General features: G+C 36.3%; 1 protein-coding gene across 1 annotated transcript; it reads right to left on the bottom strand.

Moving 5' to 3' along the window:
* Positions 1–14,101: 14,101 nt before the first annotated feature.
* On the bottom strand, positions 14,102–18,289 carry LOC145556831 (putative WRKY transcription factor 40). Its single transcript, XM_081618478.1, has 4 exons — positions 18,073–18,289; positions 17,557–17,889; positions 17,115–17,231; positions 14,102–14,549 (listed from the first exon to the last, which is right to left on the bottom strand). The coding sequence occupies exons 1-4, from the start codon at positions 18,175–18,177 to the stop codon at positions 14,205–14,207; spliced, it is 900 nt and encodes a 299-aa protein (XP_081474604.1). The 5' UTR covers positions 18,178–18,289; the 3' UTR covers positions 14,102–14,204.
* Positions 18,290–26,910: the final 8,621 nt, after the last annotated feature.

Below are 26,910 nucleotides of genomic sequence, written 5' to 3'. Positions count from 1 at the left end.
AAGTTTTAGAATACATAAAGATTAAAGACTCAAACATTATTTATATATTTTGTTTTTATATTAAAATGGGAATTTAAAAAGAAAGGATTAAGAGAGGTGACATGTGGGATATGAGTGATTATCCATGGTGACATGTGGCTTAGTATAGATTTGTGGTTTGTGTTTTTAAATACTAAAGTATAGATTTAAATGTTGTAGGACTATTGACTAATTAATATTCATATTTGCCATACCAGCTTAATTAATAATACTAAATATTACTTGTGAAAGCCAAAAAATTATTACTCCGTAATATTAAAACCAAACAACTAAGATTTCCTTTGAATCTCTCTCATACAAACTTGTTGCTAACCAATAAATTCGTCACTCTTGACTTCAAATAATGTATGAAGAATCCATGGAACTAAATTTGAATCCAAAAGATGAAATAATAGTCCGTATTAAATATAATTATGATGTCACGAATGATGAAATGCACCAATTTATTGTGGGGAAGAATGGGAAGAAGACTTAAGACTGAATTTGAAGACAATAGACCTTGAAATTTTAGAGAACTTAAGTTGTTATTATGAAATATTTGATTTTTTTTTAGTCAAGGGATTCGGCTACTCCGTGTATGAACCATCACGAGTATAGATAATGTTTATTAGTTCATCATTGAATTCAATTTTATGAAGTATTAAAAGTCTTTTCGACATTTTATATACCAATAGTATCGATGGGCTTTCAATATTTATAACAATACATTAAAAGTTTTATCACGACTCGTTTGATAAGTGGCAACAAACGGTGAAATGAGCATGAATTACGGAGTAGTACATAAGATCTCTGTAACTAATACAACTATTAGCTAGCTGATGTTCATTTCAATGATGTTGAAACTGAAATTGTACAATAATTTGTATGGAATTAATTCTAATGCACATGATGTGTTAACTACATTAAGAACAACCAATACAATTTGCTAAATTGTACAAGTACTCTATAAATTTCCTTTCATTAATTAATATCCATAACTTCTTGTCCACCTTTTAAATTATGTCAAAGGTGTACCTGGATTGGATAGAGTGTTCGTTACTCCAAATCGATCAATTTCAAGGGTTATCCACTTCTAGAAAGAAAAACCATGAATTTTTTTAGAAAGCTACAATCACCAACTTTAAATGAAATACATACCATATTAAACGATGTCTCTATTTTTAATTTTTTATGGGGTAGATGGATAAGAAATGCAAAGATCTTAGAAACCCTAGTACGATACGAGCAGTGTCGATCAAATGAGCTCCGTGAATGTTCCTCTCATTTATTTCTTCCCCACCAACACATTAAGTTAATCATTTGACTATTGTGATCTTTATTTTTTTTTTTTTTTTTTTGACAATAGAAAATGAATTACGTACAAACTAGAGGTCTAAGTTAGAAGTAGAACAACGACATGATTTGGCTATATCATTAGCACGCTGCACTTCTTATCTTTAAACCTTGATAATAGCACATTTCCTAAACCGATTTCCTACCTTTCTGATTTCGTCCACCATCCAAGCAATGGAGATGTCCTTACCTCGAGAGTCCTTCAAATTTTCCAGCAAAAGGAACGAGTCCGAAAGTATTAGGACTTCCTCCAATCCTTGAGATTTACTCCACTTAAGAGCCTCTATGCAGGCCCATGCTTCACATTGTAAAGCTGAGGAAGCAGTCCCGTGTTTGCCTCCACCATCGAAGGTGTAGGATTGGTCTGGACCCGTGATAGCCCATCCTATACCTGCCTTTAGAGACGCCTTCTCCCAGGAGCCATCAATCTGCAGAATAAATTTAGCAAACCCAGATTTATCTTCTCCTAGATGGACATGGTTAAAACCTAGTGGCAAACCAGTCATATTTCCATTTTCTTCAAAACCATTTGTGTCTTGCCCCCTAGTCTCTTTAGAGAAGATCTCATGTTCTTGGGTAGCAATATTAACCATTTATGTAACCGTTGTGATGGTTACATCGATTCCCTTGAAGACTCTTGCATTCCTAGTCTTCCAAAGACCCCACAAAACAGCAATAAATGTGGTGATCCGGTTGCTATGCCTACCATCCTTGCTGTAAAAGAGCAGGATACAGTGTTGGATCCAATTTCTTAAAGATTGGACACCAGTGAAATCAGAGCAAATAACAGTAGGGTAGGTCTCCCAAACTGCTTTTGCTAGAGAACAGAATCGGAACAAATGTTGGCTATCCTCCAAGTCCGTGCTACACAACTCACACATTGCATTAATTTGTATGCCCCGGTTGGCCAAGTTTACCTTTACCGCTATACCATTATGAAGGAGTTTCCACATGAAGATTTTCCATTTTGGTTGAATGTTCAACCTCCAAATTAGCTTTGCAAACTCTTCATCTTTGGTGGAGAAAGAGAAATTGTTGATCTCTTGGTTTCTCGAGAGAAAGTAGTAGCCAGTTTTGACACTGTATTTGCCAGAGAGGTGGTATTTCCAGTACAGGTAGTCATCTTTTGGCTCAGACGGGAGTTCCATAGAGAGGATATCTTTGGCACTATTCCAATCAAAACATTGTCTAATCTTACCCGGATTCCAAGAAGCATGATTCCTGTCAATAAAGTCACTTACCATCCACCCCATGGAGGCTCCAAGCGTTTGGTTAGAGTTTGCAATTGGAATTCGCCCTTTCACCCAAGGAGTGCTAATGGCCTTTATATTTTCCCCGTTGCCAACCTTCCAAGCGAAACCTTCCTTGAAAGAAGAAACCACCTTTTGTAACCCTGATCTTCCCATAGATGGATTCCCTGTCCTCCTTAACGGTGTCATGATGTTACAAATACCGCAAGGTTGGAAACTAGTATGCACCTTTGATATAAGAAGCTGAGGGTTGAGGTGCATTCTAGAGGCTTGTTTGAACAGCAGGGCATCATTGAGATTTGAAATGCCTCGGACACCTAAGCCCCCTATACTTTTTGGGAGTTGGATTACCTCCCTTTTCACCCAATGCATACCCTTATTCCCGTTATTCGACCACCAAAATTTTGTAATGACGGAATCAATTTTATTGACAATGCTTTGGGGGAGTTTTAGGCACTTCATGACATGAGCTGAGATACTCACCAGGACCGTGTTGATAAGAATTAATTTTGCCGCCTGTGAAAGACGTAAGGAAGCCCAGGAGACAATTTTCTCCGTTACTTTGTCTACCAGATATTGGAAAGATAGTTTTTTCTTTCCCTGTATATCAATTGGAGCACCCAAGTGCACGCCCACATTTGTGGTTTCAGACATAGACAGAATTCTTTTCAGAGAAACTTTAACATCTTCTGGCATACCTGTGGAAAATTTCACAAAAGACTTATGAAGGTTTAACCTCTGTCCTGAAGCCTTCCCAAACCGATGGAGAATATCTCGAACACACTGACAAAAGTCCTCAGTTTCCCTGAAAAAGAGCATAGCATCATCTGCAAAGAAAAGGTGGGAGATAGCAGGTGATCTCCTGGAGACCTTTAAACCCTTTATCTGGTTTATATCTTCAGCCAGAGTCAGCATTCTTGATAGGATATCCATACAGAAGAGAAAAAGATAAGGGGATAGAGGATCCCCTTGCCTCAATCCGCACTTTGGGGCAAAGGGCCTAGAGGTGTGCCTGTTGATGACAGTTTTATAGCTAACTGTAGATACACACTGTGATATCATCCTTATCCAGTGATTAGAGAATCCATATTTGTGAAGAATCTTGGTGAGGAAGAGCCAATCTACCCTGTCATAGGCCTTAGACATATCTATTTTTACTGCAGCGAGGTTCGAGTTCTTTTTTGAGTTGATAAGATGCATAAGCTCATGACTCATGAGGATATTGTCTTCCATAAATCTACCAGTGATGAAGGCGTGTTGATAATCCGAAATTATACCAGGGATCACCAACTTCATCCTATTTACCAGACACTTAGAGATGCATTTATAAATAGTATTGCAGAGGCTAATAGGTCTGAAATGGTTAGTACTTTCCGGTACCTTCACTTTTGGGATGAGAACAAGGAGTGATTGATTCCATTCCTTTAGCATATTGCCAGACCTGAGAAATTGTTGCACGCTATCAATAACAAGTTGACCTACCTCCTTCCAGTACAGGTGGAAGAAGTCCGCAGTGAAACCATCCGGGCCCGGTGATTTAGACCCGTGCATATCGAACATTGCTTTCTTTATCTCCTGATGAGAGAAGGGCCTATCAAGCCATTCTCGATCCTCCATACTGATAGAAGGAATGTGCAGCTGTCGAAGAAGTAAGTCGATGTCTTCCTCATGGTTATTATCAAGAGTTGGGCTAAAGATTTCCTTAACCGAATTGAGGACCAATTACTCCACTTCATCATGCCCTTCTACCCATGTATCTTCATCATTTTTAAGGGTAAGAATTTCCTTTTGTAGTTGTTTTTGCTTCACCCTCCTGTACATCAAAGTGGTTGGGCAGTCTCCATATTTAATCCAATTGGATTTCATTCGTTGTCTCCAGTACTCAAAATTAAGCTTGCATTCCGGAATAATTGAATTTATTTGATTGATGTAGTGTTCCCCTTTCTGGATCGAATCAATATTATCCCCCACACTACCTAGCTCTTTCGAAATATTCCTCCAATTAACACCCCAGCTCTTCTTATTCATCAAACACCAATTTTGAAGATTATATCTCACAATACTTAATTTTTTCGAGAGCCTAAACATACAAGATCCATTCATATCAATTTTCCAAGAATCATGTCCAGAATTTGAAGGCACCAATTTTCAATTTGGTAAGGACGGTTCGACTTTCTTGTGATCGGATTGGAGTAATAAGTGATAACTGCATGATCCGAACATATAAACGGCTCATGAACTATTCTTCCCTCCGGAGTATGATTGAACCATTCTCCGGTAATGTACGCTCTATCCAGTCTTTCTAGAATGAGTTCGTGTTGTTCCCGTTTATTACTCCAAGTAAAACGCGGCCCCGAGAACGGAACCTCCGTGACATCACTGCTTAGTCTCCAATCTAAGAAGGCATCACTTCCCCTAATATTGCTTGCTCCACCCAATTTATCAAATCCACTCTCAACTTGATTAAATTCACCAATTATAAGCACATTTTTGTACTCATCCAGAAGTAGTTGTAAAAATTCCCAAATGACTCTTCTATTTTCTACTAGAGGTTCCCCATAAAAGAAAAGCACATACTTAAAATTTCCATTAATTTCAGAAATTTTACATAGGATAATATTTTTTGATGAGTACAAACATTCAACAACTTCACTACACCAACTTAAAACTAAGAGACCACCACTACTACCTTCCGAATCAAACCCAAAAATTGCGGTTGGTCTTAAGCAATCTAACTTAGAAGCGGCATTACTATAGGCCGTTTTTGTTTCCGAAATAAACATAAACATAGGAAATTTGTTTTGGTAGATCCACACAAGATAGGGGATTGCAAGGGATTGTGGATCGTTTAATCCCCTACAATTCCATGCTACAATATTCATGGATCACTCGGGGGCTGGAACGGTGCAGCCACCTCACCCATCAATGAACCCTTTACCGATTCCAAAATGGTCACTTGTAAGTCAATATCCATATAATCTTGAGTTATCCTAAGATGTGAGGTAACCTCCTCACTCTTGTGCCTTTTGCACGACTCAGCAGAAGAAGAAGACAGTTGTTGTGGCCTTTTTAATTTCGCCCTTCGCATCAGATCCTCATCAATTTCGACACCAAAATCCATAGCCATACTCGGATCAGAGATGGCCTTCGAGGCAAATTTCTGTTTTCCTTTTTCATCCTTTAACCATATGCTGAACCCTCCCTTTTCCGACCATCTGTGCAAGCGTTTAAGTCTGCTTCTTTCGCCCCAATTGTGAGCATCTTCATGTAGTCTCACTGAATCCCCATCACAAGAGTGTGGGTTGTGTTTTGTTGCTTCAATGATTCTCTGTCTTGAGTTAGCACTATCATCATAATTAAATAACTCAGTAAAGTTAAAAGAGCTAAAAGGGGATACCGGTGAGTTAGGGGGGTCGAACTCCGTGAGAGGGAGGTTCGGTAGCCCCGCAAGTTCAGTGATGGTGAGCCTTAGGAATGGCGCAGTAGAGGCTCGAGTGAAGGGAACAATTCTGTGAGGATCGGTGTTTCTGGCACTGTTAATACCCAGAGAGAGGATAGTGCTTGCTTCGATCATATGCGCATACTCTTCATCAGTTAAGTGCGGAGATTTAACTCTCGTAGTTGCCATAATAGAGGGGCTGAGAAAACCCGGTTGTGGCAGCGAAGAAGGAGCAGGAGCCTGAACTCTGTTTCCCAGAAAACTGGAGTTGTTGAAGCCAAACTCAACAGGGGAGCAAGCCCAATCAGAGATGCCTAATGTGTGAAAGAGAGAGCCTGGTCCCCCACCAAGTTGCGGCCTTCTTTGGCCTGCTGAAGATTCACCTACTTCAAAAGTGGATCTTTCGACCATAGACCTCTGTTGGGCAGCAGATGGTTCACCCACTTCGAAAGTGGATCTTGCAACATTAGCCCATTGTTGCGCAGCAGAGGATTCGCCCACCTCATAAGTAGAACCCCAAAAATTAGGGCGAGGAAGGGGTGGAATGTACTCGTCACTTGAATGAGAAGATTGCTTAGTTTGAGTAAACTCCGCATAAGGATCATCACCTAATCCGAATCTTCTCCCTGGAGACAAAGTTAGATCGACCTGCATTGGCAACAAATCACTGTTTGCAAGCTCAGATTCATCGGATAATTCCTCCTCTCCGGTGTGAAAATGTTCACTATTGTCACTATCCGGAGAGTAGGGGGGATTTTCATGAAATCTACCATCATCATAGTCCATATTCTCATGAGGGACTCTGTGATAGATGATATTGTCTTCCGGTTCCTCTAAGCGCCTTAGATCTGCGCTAGTGTTGCGGAAACTGTAAGTATCCGGCAAACCACAAATATAATTAGTATAATACGGATATTCAGAGGGGCCATACAATACCCGTATGCCGTCAGCTTGGACTTCATCAAGCCTGCTTCGCACTCTCCTCCTAGTTGTCGTTGGGTGAAGCATACATCTAGCCGTGGAGTGGCCAGCACAGCCGCAAAGCTTACAGAACTTGAATACCCCTTCATAGCGCAAATACACTCAAATAACCCTATCTCCTTCCAATGGGATAAAGCAACCAGGAATGAGAGTCAGGGAGATGTCAATCAACATCCTAGCCCGGAGTTCAGCTTGGAGAGGGAGGTTCCCGTTGTTGTGGTCAATTTCCTCTATATAGCCCACATGTCGGAAAATTTGACGAGCCCACCCAGGAGTGAGGTAAGCTAGGGGCAAGCCGTAGACTCTTACCCACATCCTAGTCATGGAAAAGCTCATCTGATGCGGCACAAAATCAGCCTGGTGCCTCCTAAAATTGATGATTCTGCCATCTATTATAGTAGTGCTGACTCGAATGAGCCCTTCTTGGTCATCTCTATTCGAGCATTCAAAAAGATAGTATGGGCCAGATCTGTGGACTCTGACCATTCCCCTTCTGATCCACCTAGAATTAACAATGTGTTGTACAAAGGCCTCCGAAGGTGGGTGTGGTCCAACAAAAAATCCAATGACACAAGCATTGAAATTAATAGTACTATAAGCCAAGTTAAAGTTTGGTGGAGGAGGGATCAGTGGCCCCCCTCTAAGATCCAGGTTGCTATGGTCATTATGAGCACTATTTGGAGAGGAATTATTACTCATGATGAGCAAAAGACAAAGGAAAGGAATAAGGAATAAGTTGTAGGGTAGGACAGAGAAGAGACAGAGAAGAAGAGAATACTAAGAGTAGAAGAGAATGTATTTGGAAACACTGAGAAAACACCGTTGCATTTATAGCAAGCCAATTGATATTGAAAGAAGAACCAGAATAAACATGGGGAGCAAGAACATTGAAATAAACAATGCTAATAAAACCCAGCCGCAGTCTAAAAATAGGTATTGACGGCTAATAAAGAGATTAGAGCAATTAATGCTAAATTAGGATTGGTTGCATGAGCCGCCCAAATAAAAGTACAGCTTAAACGAAGCAATCAAGGATAGATTAAAGGTTTGAAGCTTTTCCAGAAGATGAAACAGTTTCCAAGTGTAAAACAGATTGTCTTGGGCATAGAAAAAGCACTAATCTTGGGAGAAGAACAATAAGAAAACCCACAGACAGAAGCAAACTAGAGAAATTCCTATCCCACCTAGAGGGAGCTTTGGAATAGCACCAGTCCACGAGCTTAGAAAGAGATATACTGAAGAGATACTAGAAGATACTAAGAGATACTAAGAGAACAGGATCAAGCACTGCAGAATAGGATAAACCCTAGCTCAGAGGGAAAACTCACCGGAGGTGAAATGGGCTCACTTTTCTAGTGAGAGAGGCTCTCGTTTTAGAGAGAGAAGAAAACGATTACAATAGTAATACTATTGTGATCTTTGAGAACGAACTAACTAGCTTTAAATTGACAAGCAACTACATTTATATCCTTTAATTTTTTTGTTTCTTTTGATGGAATAACTGTCCAATTTTCATAGTTATCTCAATATATATATTCTTACATAACACTAATACTCTATGAGTTATTCTTTTTGTTCATCTTTTTAAATATTAACTACTCCCCCATCCCTTAATTAGATTCCTATTTCTCTCTATTATGTGAAGAATAAATGTTAGGCCCGGTTTGATTTACCTTAATTTTGCTGAACTGAAATTATTTTTACTGAACTGAACTTATTTTTACTGAACTGAACTTAATTTTACTAAACTGAAATTATTTTTACTTAACTGAAATTATTTTTACTGATTTTCTATTATAATTCTTCTTTAAGAAAACTGAATTTTACTGAACTGAACTTATTTTTACTGAACTGAAATTAATTTTACTGAACTGAACTTATTTTTACTGAACTGAAATTATTTTTACTTAATATTATTTTTTTAAGGTGAAGAGAACAGGGCCTTAGAAGTAGGAATCTAATTAAGGGACGGAGGGTGTAGTGTTTAGCCCGGGCGATGCCTCGGGTCGATATGTTAAATAATTATGTATTATAATTTTCATGTATTATTACTTCGTATATTTTAGGTAGATGAATTTTACTTATAATATTTTGTATGTGCGGAGTTCATAATAATGTTAAATATTTTTATTTTAAATTTAGTCTAAAAATTAATTTTTCGTGTGTAAAAGTACAAGAAAAACACTCTCATGGTCTACATTAAATATATTTAACTAAATCATTAGATACTCCATAGTAAACTTGGTATGATTTTTTATTCATTTCCCAATGGACCAATGTTCGATTCTTGACATATACTCCCTCCGTTTCTTTTTACTCGCAACAAACTAGTAGTTTGCGGACTCTTAGACAAAAGATGGTAAGTGTAATTAACAAAAAATAAGGGCATGTATTTAGCATTAATCCAACCCCCCCCCCCCCAAAAAAAACATCAATTACAACCACCTATCACCACCAGCAGCACCACCACCACCTAGCAGCACCACGACTTCGACCCAGCACCATCGCCAATAATTTCGCTCACCTACAACCCCGAAACCCACAGCGTAACCCACAAACCCATAACCACCATCCACAACCCCGAAACCACCACCTACAACCCCGAAAATTCGAACCACCAACCCACGAACCCAGAAAATTTGAACCACCAACCAAATCAACCCACGAACCCAGAAAATTCGAACCACCTACCCACGAACCCAGAAAATTCGAACCACCAACCCTCCAGCCCAGAAAATTCAAACCACCAACAAAACAACCAAAGAACCCAGAACCACCGCCCACAACCCCGAAACCTACAACCCACGAACCCAGATTCACCACCCACACCCCCGAAACCCACCACCCACAACCCCGAAACCCACAACCCACGAACCCCCAATCCCAAAATCCACAACCCACGAACTCGAACCCAAACCCGCCATAACCCCAAAATCCGAAACCCACAACTCTCTATCATCAATTAAAGCTTTAATTGGTCAAATTTAACCATAAAACCTTCAAATATATGCCTCACCGCAATGAAAAACACAACAAGAAGAGGATGAGAGAGAAAACGGAGGCTGCCACAACAAAAGGGACATCGGCAGCAACTTTCGGCGACGGTGGTGTACTGAGGTGAGTTTTTGGGTGATGAACATAGAATGGCACTACTAGAAAACAGCTAAATAACGACGGAAATTTTTCGTCGGAAACACCCTGTTTTCCGTCGGAAAACTCGTTTCCGACGGAATTCCGTCGGAACTAGTTGTCGGAAAACTATTTGTAGGAAAATGGGCTTTTTCCGACGGAATTTCCGTCGGAAACACTATTCCGACGGAATTTCCGACGGAATTCAATCCGCCGGAAAATATTTTCAGGCCCGAGAAAGTCCGTCGCAAGTTTCCGACGGACTGAGTTCTGTCGGTATGTTGCGACGGAAATTCCGTCGGAAAATTATTTTAAAAAAACAAAAAAAAACGCCTCGCACCACCCCACCACCAGCCCACATCACCAGCAACCACCCTGCACCACCAGACGGCCAGACCCCACTGCACACCCTTTTCCCACCTTCAAACATCACCACCAACACCCACAGCAACCGTTTTCCCACCTTCAAACACCACCACCGACACCCAAATCAGCCACCAATCCACCTTCAAACACCGCCACCGACACCCACCCTAGCCCCTTCCCACCTTCAAACACCACCACTCCAAAAATAAACCCCAAAAAACACAAAATTTAGCAAAAAAAAACCGAAAATAACCCATAATCGAAAATCAACCCAAAAATACAAAAATTGAGACAATAAAATCGAAAAACACCACACAAATAAATCAAAACCAATAGATCTACAAATTTAGCAAGAATTTCATAAAGAAAATTAAAAAAAAAACGATAATTAAACCACAAAAATTATCCCGAACCACAAAAATTATCCCGAACCAAATCTCCATAAAATTTTTAAAACAAATCTCAAAAACCAAAAATACGTAAGAAAAAATTAACATACCTTGAATTTTACCAACAAATCCCCAAAATAGGCTCGAATTTGGGTTTTAAAGGTCAAATTCGACCATGAAAACTCTAGATCTAGAGTTTTCATGGTCGAATTTGACATGAAAAACCACTAATTTCTAGAAATCAGCAAGAAATCGACTTGAACACCACTATACACACTACCCATTGTCTTGAACACCACCACGAAGAACTAAAGAGAGAAAGAGAAGAGGAAAGAGAGAAAGAAGATGAGGCGCAACGAACAGCCAGCAGGGAGAAGAGGAAGGAGAGAGAAGAAGAGGATAGAGAAGAAGAGAAGAGGAGAGAGAAGAAGAGAAGAGGCGCATGCAACAGGAGAAGAGGGAGGAGAGAGAAGGAGGAGAAAAGGAAAGGAGAAAAGAGAATGGAAACGGCTGAAGGAGAGAGAGGAGGAAATAAAGGTTTTAGGGTTTCTTCAAAGAGGGGTTTTTTTTTTAAAAAAAAAATATACATTTCGACAGAATTTCCGTCGGTAATTTCCGACGGATTTAAATTCCGTCGGAAATGGTACTGTACGACGGAAAATTCCGTCGTAAAAGTAAAAATTTCCGACGGATTTCCGACGGAATGTTTGAATTCGTCGGAAATATCCGACGGAATAAAAATCCGTCGGAAATTTTTACTTTTACGACGAAATTTTGGGTTCGTCGGAACTATTCCGTCGCTATTTGCCTATTTTCTAGTAGTGTGGAGATTGGTGGTGGTTCCCAATCGAGATGAGAATGAATTCTTTTTTTTGACAGAAGATGAGAATGAATTTAGATGGGAGAGTAATGATTTTGGGGGAAATAATTAAGTTAGTTAATGTTAGGGTTTAAGTTATTAAGTTAAAATCAGTAGTTTAATTAGGGTGTTTAGAAAAAAAAAAGTAAGGGTAATGTTGTAAAATCACACAAAAAAACTTACCATAAAAGGAAAGAAATAAGTTTATTGCGAGTAATGTGTACCGGCTATTTTAAGTAATTGTTGCGAGTAAAAAGAAATGGAGGGAAGTACATTCTTTTTCAATTGGCATGTTGCATTCATATTTCTAATTGAGTGATATGGCATGCTTTTGGTGGAAGAAATGGGTGACACGTGACATGTATCCTTGATTAGGAACATCTTTTAATATATAGGCCATGTTTGGTAATTGGCTTTTTAATGGCTTTTTGGTTAACTTTTGGCTTTTGGCTTTTTTAGGAGGTTAAACAGCCAAAAAATGTGTTTGGTAATTGGCTTTTTAGTCAGCGAAAAAGCTGGCTTTTAAGCCAAAATGAAAAAGCTGCTTTGAGTAGCTTTTTTTGTTGGCTTTTGGCTTGTTGGCCCACAAATTATTTAATAAACAGCCAACAACCAACAATTAATTTACCAAACACTTTTATAAACAGCCAGGTTAAACAACCAATTTCAAAAGCCATTATAAACAGCCAAACATTCCAGCTGGTCAAACAAGCCAAATGAACCAGCCAACCGCCATTTGCCAAACAAGGCCATAGTATAGATTTTTTGTGGGATAAAAAATAGTCAAAGTGGAAAGAATGAAAAGAATTGAACGGATCATGGAGTATGTAAGAATCAAATATATGGTCCGACAAATGAGTAAATTTAAGTTTACAAGTCTCATTTACTAAAATTAGTACTCTGTAAATAGGATTAGAACCCTCTACCTATTGCACCAAAATAGATACAACAGGGCAAGAAACCAACTCAACTATGTATACTTTGTTTAACTATATATCAACAACAATTAAGTATATAAACTGATTTTTTCAAGGGATAGGGCGGGCCATGGCCTGGGTAGGCCAGCCCCGGCCCTGGATCCGTCTTTGATAACACAAGTCAAATTAATGGACTAATGTCTTGATAAGTTGTGTAGTTTATTTGGACAAGTTACAAGATGATTCGAGGCAAAGGAACAAGAGCGTAAAGAGACAAAAAACTTGTTGAAGTGTTCCTTTGAAGGAACAGAAGCTTCGGAGTAGAAGTTGGAGAATGAAGACTTGGAGCAGAGTCTTCATAATGGAATTATAAAGTCTAAAATATTTTATGTTTTAGATTTTATGTAAGTGAAAGTAATTAGAAGTTGATGACTAGTAGAATGCGATTTGAATTTAGTTTAAGATATAATTTTATGGTCGCTTAATTATAGGAAAATCAGTTTTGGAAAAATATCTTTTCTGCTTGATATTTGAATAAGTATCTTTTTATTTTTCGGAAAATATCTTTCAAAAATATTGCAACTAACTTCCTATACTTGTGCTATTGATGATGGATTTAGTCTCCCACTAAACAAGGAAACTGCTTACTATGTAGTTCAACGTGCCCCGAGTTTTAGGACACGACTGAAGTACTGGAAGTAGTGGAGTTTTGGGGCGTTGATGTGCAGCAGTAGTGGCTTGAGTGGAGGAGGTAATGGCGTTTTCCTTAAGCTAAGTTTTTCTATAAATACTGAAGTTAATTTCTGGAAAAACTTCACCCTTGCTTAATCATATTTTCTATCTTATTTGTTTTCTAAAAGAGTCAAGAGTCGCATTCTACTTTAAGTTGTTAGCTTTCTTGATTAATTTCATTAGAGTATCTTCTTTCAAGAGTTGTAATTGGGGATTGGGATTTTGAGTGAACTCAGCACTAAAAGAAGACAGAAGAGAAAGAGAAGAGAAGAGCAGCGAGGGACTTGCTGCTAGGAACTTCAAGTTCATCGAAGATATAGTCTTTAGCTTGTAATAGGTTGATTGCCCTATTCTAGTAAAGAATCTTTACTATAATCCCAAGTATCGTGGTTTTTCTTCTTGTTAGGGCCAAGAAGTTTTCCACGTAAAATCTCTTTGTGTGACTTTCAAGTTCCTTTAGCTTAGTTTTAACAATTCTGCAAAAAGTTAGTTAATTCCTCCCATACTACAATTCACCCCCTCTTGTAGTATTCTTCTAAAGTAACATGTGCCGTGAAAAAAAATATAACTTTTGCACATTTTTTTTCCATCTCATTCTTTTCATTTTATTAACCTGGCCTTCTCATGACATATTGTCTAAAAAGGAATAATCTTAAAACGCAATAAAGTAATAATGAGTGTACATAGTACTACACATACCGTCTTAAAATTATACACAAAAGTTCTATTATTCTGATTATAGTAATATACTACTCGTACGTAGCTTATAATTTATAACCATCGTTCACAATAGTTATTTTCTGATACTTTTCCAGAAATGGCAGCTGCTAATGCTGAAGTAAAAGAAGGATCTTTAGTTAATGAAGATGCCATTTGATCTACCAGCAATCTCTGCAACGCCTTCTCCGTGTTGTTGGAATAATTATGGTTGATCAAATCAAGGTTTAGAGTAGGGAGGTTACTAGGAGATCGTATTACGGCGTTATCATTTACAGATTGACTTGAGCTTAACACAACATGTTGATCTAAATGATCCCTTGAATTTGGTTGAGGATGATTGTGTTCGCCTTCATAAGTTGCTACTAAGATAGTCGGATCATCTGCACTTCTTTGCACCTGATTTTACATGCAAACAAGTTTTAATCAAAAACATTATCATTATACGGAGTATAATTTAAGATAATTCATGTTGTATTGTTGTAAACTTGTAACCACTTCTATTGGCACTTAGCCACTGATGATTTTTTTTTTCTCCTTAAAAGGTAAGATAATAGGATACTCTCCTCAATATTAATTCGTTATGATTTATGAAGTGAATAAATTGAAGTGTAATACATAGATGTACGTACGTACACTATGTTTGAGTGTGTGGCATGGTGCTATATAGTAGTGGACTCGTGGTCCTATTGAAGTGATAAATACTTTCATCTTTGAATTAAAACTAAGTTAGAGGGTTAGAGACTAGGACACAAGTGTGTTTATGTAGCACTAAGGAACAAGGATAGACACTTGTTTAATGTTTAACCTCTTTAACTTTAACTAGTCTTCTGACTCGTGCAATGCACGACTTATTCATAGGTATATAATGTACTCCCTCCGTCTCTTATTTACACTAGGGTGGCTAACGCGCGCGTTGCGCGCCATAACTAGTCTTGTTCAGAAAGCTTTTTATGTTTTTGGTTACATTGATAACATAATATATGTAAACAAAATTTTTTTTAGAAGCAAAAGTGTCTGCATTAGAAGCAAAATTGTTCGCATATTTTTCTAAATATTTTTTTATATATAAACAACTAAAATTAATAAAAGCCATTTAAAAAAAAAAATAATTAACATTAATGGAGGCAAAATAAAAACTTATACATATTAATAAGGGTAAACACGTAAATGCACATTTTGAAGGATATAATTAGCATACCTTATGCACATTTTTAAGGATATAAATGTCCATGCACTATTCATAAGAGTATTTTTCCACTTTTTATAAGGTAGGGATGTCTATATATTTCTTACATTTATTACTCACATAATAAAGAGAAATATGCATGTAAATAAGGAACGAGGAAGTAATTTTTTGTTTCTAATTATTTATTGGTAGAAGAAGAAGAGGTGAAAATTAATTATAAATAAACTTTTAAGAGATATTAATGTATTTTATTATATGTTAGAAAGAACATTAAAAGGATAGGTTAAATAAGGTGACATGTGGCTTTATTCAACCAAAAAAAAAAAAAAAAAAGATGATACATGGCAATGAATGCAGGATGGTTTGTGGTTTTAAATACTAGGTATAGATAGATAAATAGATAGATAGATAGATCTCGTTCAAAAAAGTACTAGGTATAGATAGATACATATGAAGATAAGGTTAAGGGTTTGGCTTGAGTCAGACTTAGAGAGAAGACTTCCCTAATCAAGTGTATTTGTTTTTTGTAATAGAGTTTGGCTTAGCTAGATTAATAATTTAATAAATCATGCAAGCACGGAGAAACCGTCCCTCTTAATCCTTTTTGAGATAACTCTTATGAATTGTTTGGACAATTATACTCTATAAAATGTTTATCCTCATTGATGTTAATTTTTTTTTATTGAAGTTCAAGAATAGTGTGGGGACTTTATACCTTCAAAAATATGTGTTAACATTTTTTTCGCACATTAATGATGCCAACAACTAAATGACATAAGGTCAAATCGAAAGAGCTTTCCAGACATGAGTTAGCTATGATGCACACAACATACGCGTTAACCACCCTAATTACTAAATAATTTTAATCGTGTATTTAATAAATACTCGTACAATATAAATTAGTTAGCTATTTGCAAAAAAAAGTATACTCCATATTTATTAAAATTCCATTTTAAAATGTTGGTTATTTTTTTTTTACGCAAAAAATGTTGTTTCTTATACGTACAAGTAGTGCAAATTTACAATAGAAATTTAGTTAGACCATGACCATCTATATCAAACCAAACCAAACCTTAAAAAAAAAAAAAAAAAAAAAAAAAAAAAAAAAAAAAAAAGACCAAAACACCTAATGGTTGGTAAAAAGTACAAATTCTAAGAATGTAGACATTATTATGGATTTAAACACAAATTTTCCAAAAAAAGCAGCGGAATAAGCTTTTGATCATCTAATAAAAAAGGAATGGCTTAATCAAACTATCAAGGCCTATCTACTTATGTCCTTTGGGAGATGGTTGGCAATTGTCATAGTCAACAAAATCTCAAAGGCATTGTTGACTTTGGGAAGCTAGCTAGCTAAGACAGTAGTCAAGAATTTGTGCTTTATAGCCTTGAGATCAGTATAGTTAAAAAGTTCACAAGAGTCATGTATGGTTGTATACATGAATTTATAGTTTTGAGTTTTTTTAACGTGTATTGGGTTCTATATTTGAGCGTTTTACCTTTTTTAAAAGTCAATCATTTAGATTAAAAACGTTCATTAAAGTCATATTTGATTCAATATACAATGATAAGACTGATTCTAAATAAACTCTAAAGAAACTTAAAGTAGATTTTTCATTATGTGACAAGAAATACTCTTATGTGTTATTTTGAAGAGATGACCTTGAATGTTGTACGGTACACTAGTTTAATCTTCATTTTCAGTAGTGAAATCTAAAATCTACTCCAGTATTGCCATAAAATCTATAAATCTTTAACAAATGGTGACAACATACCTTCTTTTTTACTGGACATTCAGGAGCATTGGCACATTTATAGTAAGCTCTAGGAGACGGATTATCTCTTGTTACTTTCTGCCCGTATTTCCTCCATTGATATCCATCTTTCACTATCTAATTAATAACACAAGTAACCAGAAAATTAGCAACTAAAATATCATAATCATAGTCATGAAATCATCAATAGCAGAGAAATTTACATATTCCCTCCGTTTACTTAAGTTGTTATTTGTTGGAACTTGTCATTTAACGACTACAGTAGAAAAAAAAAACATTATCACGTAGAATTTTATTAGATTTGTCTCTATGTTTAGCTACTCGTACCAGTCTTTTTGTAATAAAAACTGAAAAGGATTTTATTGAACAGAGGTGCATATTGTATGTCTTGTGATCAAGCTAAGAAATTATGAATTAATAGTGATGAATTTTATAGACATACCAAGCTTGTATCCGATAAATCGGTCCGAATCAACATTTTATTAGTGATCTTAGGCTTGCTGCTAAGAAGCCTTACTCTTTTTAATGAATCATCATAGCTAATACAACTCTGCTCAGTGTTCCCCTGTATTCCACAATCCGTTGCTTCAAAAAACTTCCTCTTCCTTGGATTCTGATCTTGTTCATTTTTGCCTTTCGAACTCGGACTAATCAAACCCATCAGCTGGTTTTGCAACGCACTGTAATTCTCACACATGGATGCCAACAGTTTTGTAAGCTTTTTGTTCTCATTGTTCATCCTGTTCAGCTCCTCTTCTAAATTCCCACTTTTTCTCTGTTTTTAAATTGATAAATTACACATAACAACATTAGATAGTAGCACGAATAAAAACAAATATTAGGACTAATCTGTTATCATTGTAACGACTATAAGTTTAGAAAAAAAATAAGTTTAAAACTGAAACTAACGGTCTCAAACTAACAAAAACACGATAGTTAGATACGATAAATGACCAACCTCATCCTCGTGTATCTTGTCATCGATTTCAGGGGTGTTACAAAGATTAAGGTTAAGATTAAAACCAAGGGAAGTGTCAAGAACCCAATTAGATGATGACTCCATATAGGTGGACGTAATCCAGCTTAAAGGATTTTTGAAAGAGGTGGTTAAATTGAAATATATAATAATGTTGAGTTATTAAACGAGTAATGGATAATTATAATGTGAATGCTTTAAGCCACTTTGTGAGTGTTTATATAGTAAAAGAGTTGTAGAGAAGAAAATAAAAAAAATTGACTAGTAAACTGTAAACCCCCAGGAAATAGTGCATAAATTTCTTGAAGTATTAAAGAAAAAGAGAAAATAGGCAGTTGATAGTACTACAATTCTAGGGTGGAGCGGCAACGAGTTTTGAAAACATAAAATATGCGTCCAATACGTGTTCAACATTTGTTTGAAAGTCAAGCATGAAAATACTAGGTCAATCTACGTTTTCTTCCTTTTTTAAAAAAAAATTTATTTATTTAGAAAAGTGTTAAACGTTTCAGCATTAATTACACCCTAAACAAAATTACAACATTTAGAAGTAATCCCTCCATCACTTAATACAAAGTCTCTTTCTAGCAGAGACTTTTAATTTAGGGATAGATGGAGTAATATAATTGTACTCCGTACCACGTAATTATGGAGGAAGGGTCATCTCTCTTCATATTATTTTCAGTTCAGTTCTTAATTTGTTAAAGGACCAACTCAACCAAAAGTTTAAGCTGATGGTTGAGGCTCAGGAATATGTTTTATACTCTATCACTCCCCCTCACGGAGGGGCGGATGAGATTTGAACCCGTGTGAGGGGGAGTGATAGAGTATAAAACATATTCCTTATAGTTGAGGCCCAGGAATATGTTTTATACTCTATCATAATTTTCTTATCTCATAAAATATTCAGTTCAAATCAGCTCCAATAAATTCAATTCAATTCAGTTTAGTATAATATGCCGCTTGTAAAGAAACAGGAAACCCATATTTTATGATTTATAGAGTACCACTTATGAAAGTTAATGCAAATTAAATTGTAAAAAAAATGCAAATGCCAAACTAATACAAATTTTATGAAATTAAAAAATTGCAAGTATTTAATTATTGATAAATGTGCATGCAAATCACCTTTCAAAAAAAGCTCTAAATAAAATTTAGATATATTTTGTGAAAGTTTAAAACAGCCGCATATTATAAGTGTTCACACCACTTGATTCATTCATGATTCATGTACATTGTACACTCAATCTTTTCTTGTTTTAATTCCATTTTCCAGAGAGTGAGATTTAAAGAGTTGAAGTGAATGTGAAAATTGAATATTCAAAACAATGTCGACAGAAAGGCCAAATAAATTTATGTGATCACACGTACGCGTACAACGTCATATTTTGGCGATTGGTGAAAGTAGTTTCATATGCATATATGATATATCCATTGTACTTTGACGAACAAATAAAAGTTTCAAAAAAGGACTTTAGATGTCTTCTATGGTTTGTATTGTGGAAGTGTGGAACACATGTAGGCTCGTCTCGTCGCCAATTAATTCTATAGAGTCTAACGGAGCACTCCCTCTGTTTTGTAAAAATTGTACTACATATTTTTTATTTTTTTTATTTTTTTATTTTTTTTTAACATTCATTTCATAATAATTACTCCGTATAATATTTTTTTATTTCACAAACTCTACTTGCATAAATATTTTATTAATGCTTTTGTCTACTAACTTTATTTATACACTCCCTCCTTTCCTTAATACAAAACCTCTTTTTAACATTTATTACTCACATAATCCCATAATAAAGAAAAAGAGACTATTTAATTTAGGGATGAAGAGAGTACTTATTATTATTATTATTATTATTATTATTATTATTATTATTATTATTATTATTATTATTATTATTATTATTATTATTATTATTATTATTATTATCTCAAAAACAAAAGTCATACAACCTACAATAAACTAGTGGGAAGCCGAGATACAATCTGGGCCCCCACTCCTCTAGCTATAGCAAAGCCTACCCTAGTGAATATATGAGCTGCAGCACGAGCCCCAATGTCTTGCGTCATTGAGAACCTTTGAATCCGCTTCAGCAACGCAACAACCTCCTTCTCTAAATCCCCAAGCGAAGAAAAGGAGAAGGGAATGAAACTATATCCAATCGCCAGACAACGAGCTTCATACTTAACCCGCTTCCGATGAGCCGCATCAGCCACAACCCGTCCCGGAACAAAGTCAGATAGCCCTGTCTATGTCAAAGGAGAAGACCCTGTGAAGTCGACACATACATCACGACCACGATCCCATGAATAAAGTAACACATCGGCAGGTCTGAGTGCCCCGTTATTATTATTATTATTATTATTATTATTATTATTATTATTATACAAACTTGTACACCCTATAGAAAATTAGTGGGAAGTCGAAATATAATCTGGCCCCCCACTGCTCTATCTATATAAAAGTCGGTCCTAGTAAAGATATGAGCTGCAGCACGCGCTCCAATATCCTTAGTATTCGAGAACTTCTGGATCCGCTTCAGCAATGAAACAACCTCCTTTTCTAACTCCCCAAGAGAAGAGAAAGAGAAAGGAAGGAAGCCATATCCAATTGCTCGACAACTGGATTCGTACTTGCTCCGCTTCCGATTGGCCGCATCAGTCACTACCCATCCAGGAACAAAGTCAGAAAGCCCAGACTGTGTCAAAGGAGAAGACCTTGTCAAGTCAACACAGACATCGCGACCACGATCCCATGAATAAAGTAACACGTCTGCAGGTCTGAGAGCCCCGTCGTTCCCTCCAGATAACCCAATGTCCACCTCCTTTCTAGCTAAAATCCTTGACTGATAGCAAACATCAACAAGGGTATTCCGAACAACATTATGCCGATGTTTAATGCCAACAATACCGACACAAGACACCGTGATCACCGAAAATATCCCCAGTAAAAACCCTTAAACAAGCAGAGCATGGCGTCGTGATAGAGAACGATGGAACACCCAACCGGTAGCACAACACACAACGATAAGTCTTGGCGTTCATCGCTTGACCCAACCGCTCTAAGCCAAGCAGAGGTATGATCTCCTTGTTGTGATTTCCATAATGCTGATTGCCGAGGAGTTAAAAAATGAGTTTAGGAGCAGCGACATGCCGACATCACAAGGATTACTCAAAATGTCAGACTCCACTATTCCATTAAACAGACCCAACGCATCCTCAAAGGCACGTCCAAGACCAACATCACTAGCATGCCGTAGAAAGTGTCTGCAACCCAGCAGACTGCAACCAAGAAGCAAGAAAAGCATAGTGACGAACATCACCTATGGAATAAACACCAAACCCTCCAAACGCAAATGGTAAGGTGGCAAGCCGCCAATATTTAGACCAAAAAACTATTTTTCCCGACAAAATCTTTAAAAATTCTAAATTTTAATTTGTTTTGTGTTTTTAATTTTTTTTTCCATTTAAAATTTTGAATTAATATGTCATCCTCTTTATTTCCAACCCCGTTTTAGATAAAAATCGTTAATAAGGGGTATGAAACTAAAGTGAAAATTGATACTCCGTACTTAACATTTTTTTTCTTCAAATTGTTATTTCCATAAAAACGGTTATCGGAATATTTTGTATTTTTTTTTGGGTTAATAGTTGCCTGAGATTATTTTATTTACCAAATTGATGCTTAAGGTTAGCTTTTTTTACCAAATTGTTATCGGAGTAAGTTTTTTTTTTTACCAAATTGTCACTAAGGCTCTTTTTTATTTACCAATCTGGTCAATTGGCCTGTAAATATGTGATGAACTAATGATACTCGTGGGTCATGGACGCATGGGCCGCATGGCTTTCACAAACGTTATATGTATGGATATACTTTTTGCCACAATGCCACCTAAACTCTTGTTTTTAAACATCAAGTGTACATAAATATATCAAAATCTCTCTCTTTTTTGTATGCTGATTACTTATTCTAGATTTCTAGTGCACACGATCTTGATTCTTGAACTAATTCTAACTTCTTTATTATAAAATACAGATTTGAGAATAAAAGGCAGATTTGAAGTAGAGATATAACGAAATTTCGCGGTAATTTACATGTATTGTCAATAAATAACTTGATTGATAACGATTTTTTTCTGTTAAATATTTTAAGAGAGTTTAATAAAAAAAAAAAAAAAAAAAAAAAATTGCATTGTTAATATACCATACATTCATACGTGGAGTGTAGAGTGTAAGAATAGAAGGCCATAAGTCAGATGGACCGTATCGAATTTCTACAAGTCATTAGTGCTGGCTCACTGTACTTCATAAGTTTTTAACTGCAAATGTTAGAAGTTTATGGTTGGAATCCTACCAATGACGCTATTTAGGGGTAGGAATTTCATATTATCTCTCTATTCCTTAAGTGGCTGACCTGTAAATACTAAACCAAAAAACTATAAGGATTGAGATCTGGTTTGATTCCTCTATCCAAGAAGAAAAAAATAATAATAATAATAATAATAATAATAATAATAATAATAATGATGTAATGCACCATCCAAGCAAAACAACCCGTCAGTGTATCTATTATACTTTTTTTTTTACACACAGTGCATGTATCTATTATACTTTGGAGAGCATTGTGTAATTGATTACTCGTGCTGTTGTACATAACTTTGGATAGCATTGTTTAATCACATAAGATAATTTAATGTAAATTAATTTTTAGGTCTTTTAAAATTCAATAATAAACAAACATATATAAAAACAATGTATACTGTTAGATAATATGTTGATATTATCTTGTGAATATTCTGTAAAATATATCTTGTTATGTAATTTAGGTTATCGGTCATCACTCCTCACTCTAGGCCTACTACTCAACCTTCCCACACTATGACAACTCGTGCTAAGGACGGAATTTTTAAGCCGAACCCCAAATATCAAGCTCATATTACGGTTCCTGCTATTTCCCCACTTCCTAAAAATCCAAAATTAGCCATGCTTGATCATAATTGGAATACTGCCATGAATGAGGAATTTAATGCTCTTATTGAATAGCATACTTGGGATCTTGTCCCGAGACCGAAAGGGGTCAATATTATTCGTTGTATGTGGTTGTTTAAACACAAATACAGGGAAGATGGTGATTTAGAGAGATACAAAGAAAAACTTGTTGTGAATGGCAAGTCTCAACAGGTTGGTGTGGATTGTGATGAGACATTTAGTCATGTGGTAAAACCGGCAACTATTCGTACTGTTTTGAGTATTGCTTTGGGTAGGGACTGGCCTATTCATCAATTAGATGTCAAAAATGCTTTTCTTCACGGTGACTTGAAAGAGACCGTATATATGCATCAACCACCGGGATTTGTAAATCCCAAGGCTCCCACACATGTTTGCCGGCTTAACAGATCTCTCTGTGGTCTAAAACAGGCCCCTCGGGCTTGGTACCAAAGATTTGCTAACTATCTTTTGCAGATTGGTTTTATTTGCAGCAAAAGTGATAATTCCCTCTTTATTTTCCGACATGGTGCACATGTTGCTTATCTCTTGCTATATGTTGATGACATTGTTCTTACAGCTTCCTCCGAACAACTCAAGGGTGATATAATTGCTCTTCTTAAGTCCGAATTCTCCATGACTGATCTGGGGAAGTTAAGTTATTTCACTAGTAGAAAAATTGAAAAAGGCACCGCTCAATGGCCACCGGTTTTTGAAAACCGGTGGCTTAAAAAATGGGCGGGATTAGGCATATGTACATTGCCACCGGTTCAAACCGAACCAGTGGCATAAATAATAAAGGCCACCGGTTTTGAACCGGTGGCAATAATCAAATAATAAAAAAAAAAAATCCCACCATTCTCTTTCCCCTTCCTTTATATACCCTAACCCTAATCTTTTCTCTCCTCTATCACCTCTCCTCCTGCTCTCCTCCTTCTCTCTATCTCTTTCGTTCTTACTCCCCCTCTCTGTTCTCTCTCTCTCTACCCTGAATCTCTCTCGTCGACCTCCTCCTCTCTCCTGATCTCTCTTCTCTTTCTCTCTCCTTAACCCTAATCTTCTCCCTCTCTCGCGGTATCTTCCTCTCTCCTTCGTTCGGCTCGTCCACCGCCGCAACAACAACCACCGCCACATCAACAACCACCGCCATTAACCATCAAGCTTATTGTCGCACTTACTCTCTCCTCATGATGAAAATATGGGTTTTCTGGTCTAATTCGACCATGAAAACTCTAGATCTAGAGTTTTCATGATCGAATTAGACCTTTATAACACAAATTCAAGATAATTTCGGGGGTTTTTGCTGAAATTTGAGGTAATTTCTCTTTTTTCTTACTTTTATTTTGTTTTTTGTTATTTTTGGTGGAGTTCATGGGTTGTGGTAGTTTTTGGTGGTTATGGTGGGTGGGTTTTTGTTATTTTTGGTGGAATTCGAAATTGATTTTTCTGTTTTTTGGGTTTTGGGTTTTTGATTTCAAAATTTTTCTGTTTTAATTTTGGGTTTTTTATTTCAAAAATTTTCTATTTTTAATTGATAATCGAAATTATTGGGTTTATTTAATTTTCGAAATTTTTGGGTTATTTGATTTTCGAATTTACTGGGTTTCACTGGGCGAAAATTTTGGGTTTTCATCCTTTTCTCTTTCTGTTTTTTTTTTTTTTTTTTTTGAAGCCTTTTCTCTTTCTGTTTCATCCTTTGCGGGTGACCGTATACATGCATGAGTTTCTGGGTTTTTTTCACATTTTTTTTTTGAGTTTTATTAATTTCTGGGTTTTAATTGATGCAGGTGTTAATTGATGCTGGATTCAAGACTTTCATTTTGGAATATTGTTGTTTTTAATGCTGTAATTTTTTTTTTGTACTGTATAATTCATTGTAATTTTTTTTTTGTACTTAATACTTCATTGTAATTTTTTTTATTGTACAATAACAATCTATTATTTGAATATAAATGTGAGTATATTTCATTGCGCTCTTATATTGATTGTGATGTTATTTGCCTTATATTTTACAGAGTTTTTTTTTTTTTTAATTATTATTATTATTGTAGCAAATAGCCGGAAAAAAAAAAGTATGTTATTGCCACCGGTTAACCGGTGGCATTTATATGTAATATCAAAAAAAAAAAAAAAGAAGCGCGAAGCATAATTGCCACCGGTTAACCGGTGGCAATACTTGTTTTTGCCACCGGTTTTGAACCGGTGGCTTTGCATTAGACTATTGCCACCCCCCAAATGCCCACCGGTTCAAAACCGGTGGCATAGGGGGGTTTTGAACCGGTGGCCAATTGCTTTATTCTACTAGTGTTTATTGGGGGTTTCTGTAACCAGAACAAAGGACTCCATGATCCTTTGTCAGAGTAAGTATGCAGAGGAAATTATTCACAGGGCAAAAATGGACAATTGCAAGTCGGTTGTCACTCCAGTCGACACTAAGTCGAAACTTAGTGCTCATGATGGTGAGCCAATGAAGGATCCCTCTCTTTACAGGAGCCTTGCAGGTGCTCTACAGTACCTCACTTTTACCAGATCTGACATTGCTTATGCTGTCCAGTAGATATGTTTGTTTATGCATGCTCCCAGGGAACCTCATTTTAACGCTCTTAAACGTATTATCAGATATATTAAAGGCACTTATGATCATGGCCTACATTTGTACCGTTCTGCACCAACGAGACTTACTTCATACACAGATGCCGATTGGGCAGGCTGCCCGGACACTAGACGCTCCACTTCAGGGTATTGTGTTTATTTAGGTGATAATCTGGTCTCTTGGTCCGCAAAACGACAGGCTACATTGTCCAAATCCAGTGCCGAAGCAGAATATAGAGGTGTCGCTAATGTTGTTTCTGAACTATGTTGGCTCCGGAATCTACTTCTTGAGTTACATTGCCTTATTCGACGGGCATCCTTGGTTTATTGTGATAATATCTCCGCCGTTTACTTATCTTCTAATCCGGTACAACACCAACGTACCAAACACATTGAGATGGACATTCATTTTGTACACGATAAAGTCGCTCTCGGTGAGATCAAGGTTTTACATGTTTCGTCTTCGTATCAGTATGCGGATATTTTCACAAAGGGGTTACCTCGCCAACTATTCCTAGATTTCAGAGACAGTCTCAGCATTCGACCTCCTCCCGCTTCGACTGCGGGGGTGTGTTAGATAATATGTTGATATTATCTTGTGAATATTCTGTAAAATATATCTTGTGTAATTTAGGTTATCTCATAATTAGGTTGTAAATCCTATATATATTCAATTAATGAGAAAGCCTCCACCAAGGAGAATTACACTATTCTACATATACAAATAAAAACTTTACTCCATATTACAAATATATCAGTTTTTGGGTGGAGTCACGGTAAATCAGACTCATTGTGTTACAATCTTACAGGTAACTAACTAAATAAGACCCATTTTTATATAAAACCTGTGCGACGCCCGATTTGTATAAAACTTATTTTTAATTTGTACATTTTAAAAATAAATAAATCGCTATTATACATGAATATAAATAAGAATTACGTATATTTTATAATTTTAAATTTTTATATTTTCATCAAAATTATAATATAGTATCTGTGTTCAACGTTGTCTAATATAATTCATAGTTCAATGTAGGAGATAAATTGATAGGTTTTAATTGTAATGTAGAAGATTCCAATATTTAAATTATCATTGCATTTAGGCGGGAAATTTTTTATTGAGAGAGCGACACGTGGGCAATTGGTGACATCAGCAACTTCTGTTTTAGTAATAGTTAATAAATTTATTTATTTTGACATCTAAGTATGTAAGACCCAAGTTGATAATACCAATTGAGT

Source organism: Chenopodium album, chromosome 8 (genome assembly GCF_948465745.1).
Source record: "Chenopodium album chromosome 8, dcCheAlbu1.1, whole genome shotgun sequence".
Taxonomy (NCBI): Eukaryota; Viridiplantae; Streptophyta; class Magnoliopsida; order Caryophyllales; family Amaranthaceae; genus Chenopodium; species Chenopodium album.
The sequence above is the reverse complement of the archived record's forward strand: the minus strand, read 5'-3'. Positions and strand labels throughout refer to the sequence as shown.

Coding starts and splice junctions, on each gene's coding strand:
- LOC145556831 (XM_081618478.1), bottom strand. CDS start 18,177: ATGGAGTCATCATCTAATTGGGTTCTTGACACTTCCCTTGGTTTTAAT. Junction 17,232..17,556: donor ATTTATCGGATACAAGCTTG/GTATGTCTATAA, acceptor GTTATTAATTAG/ATAGTGAAAGATGGATATCA. Junction 14,550..17,114: donor AATGTCCAGTAAAAAAGAAG/GTATGTTGTCAC, acceptor ATGTAAAATCAG/GTGCAAAGAAGTGCAGATGA.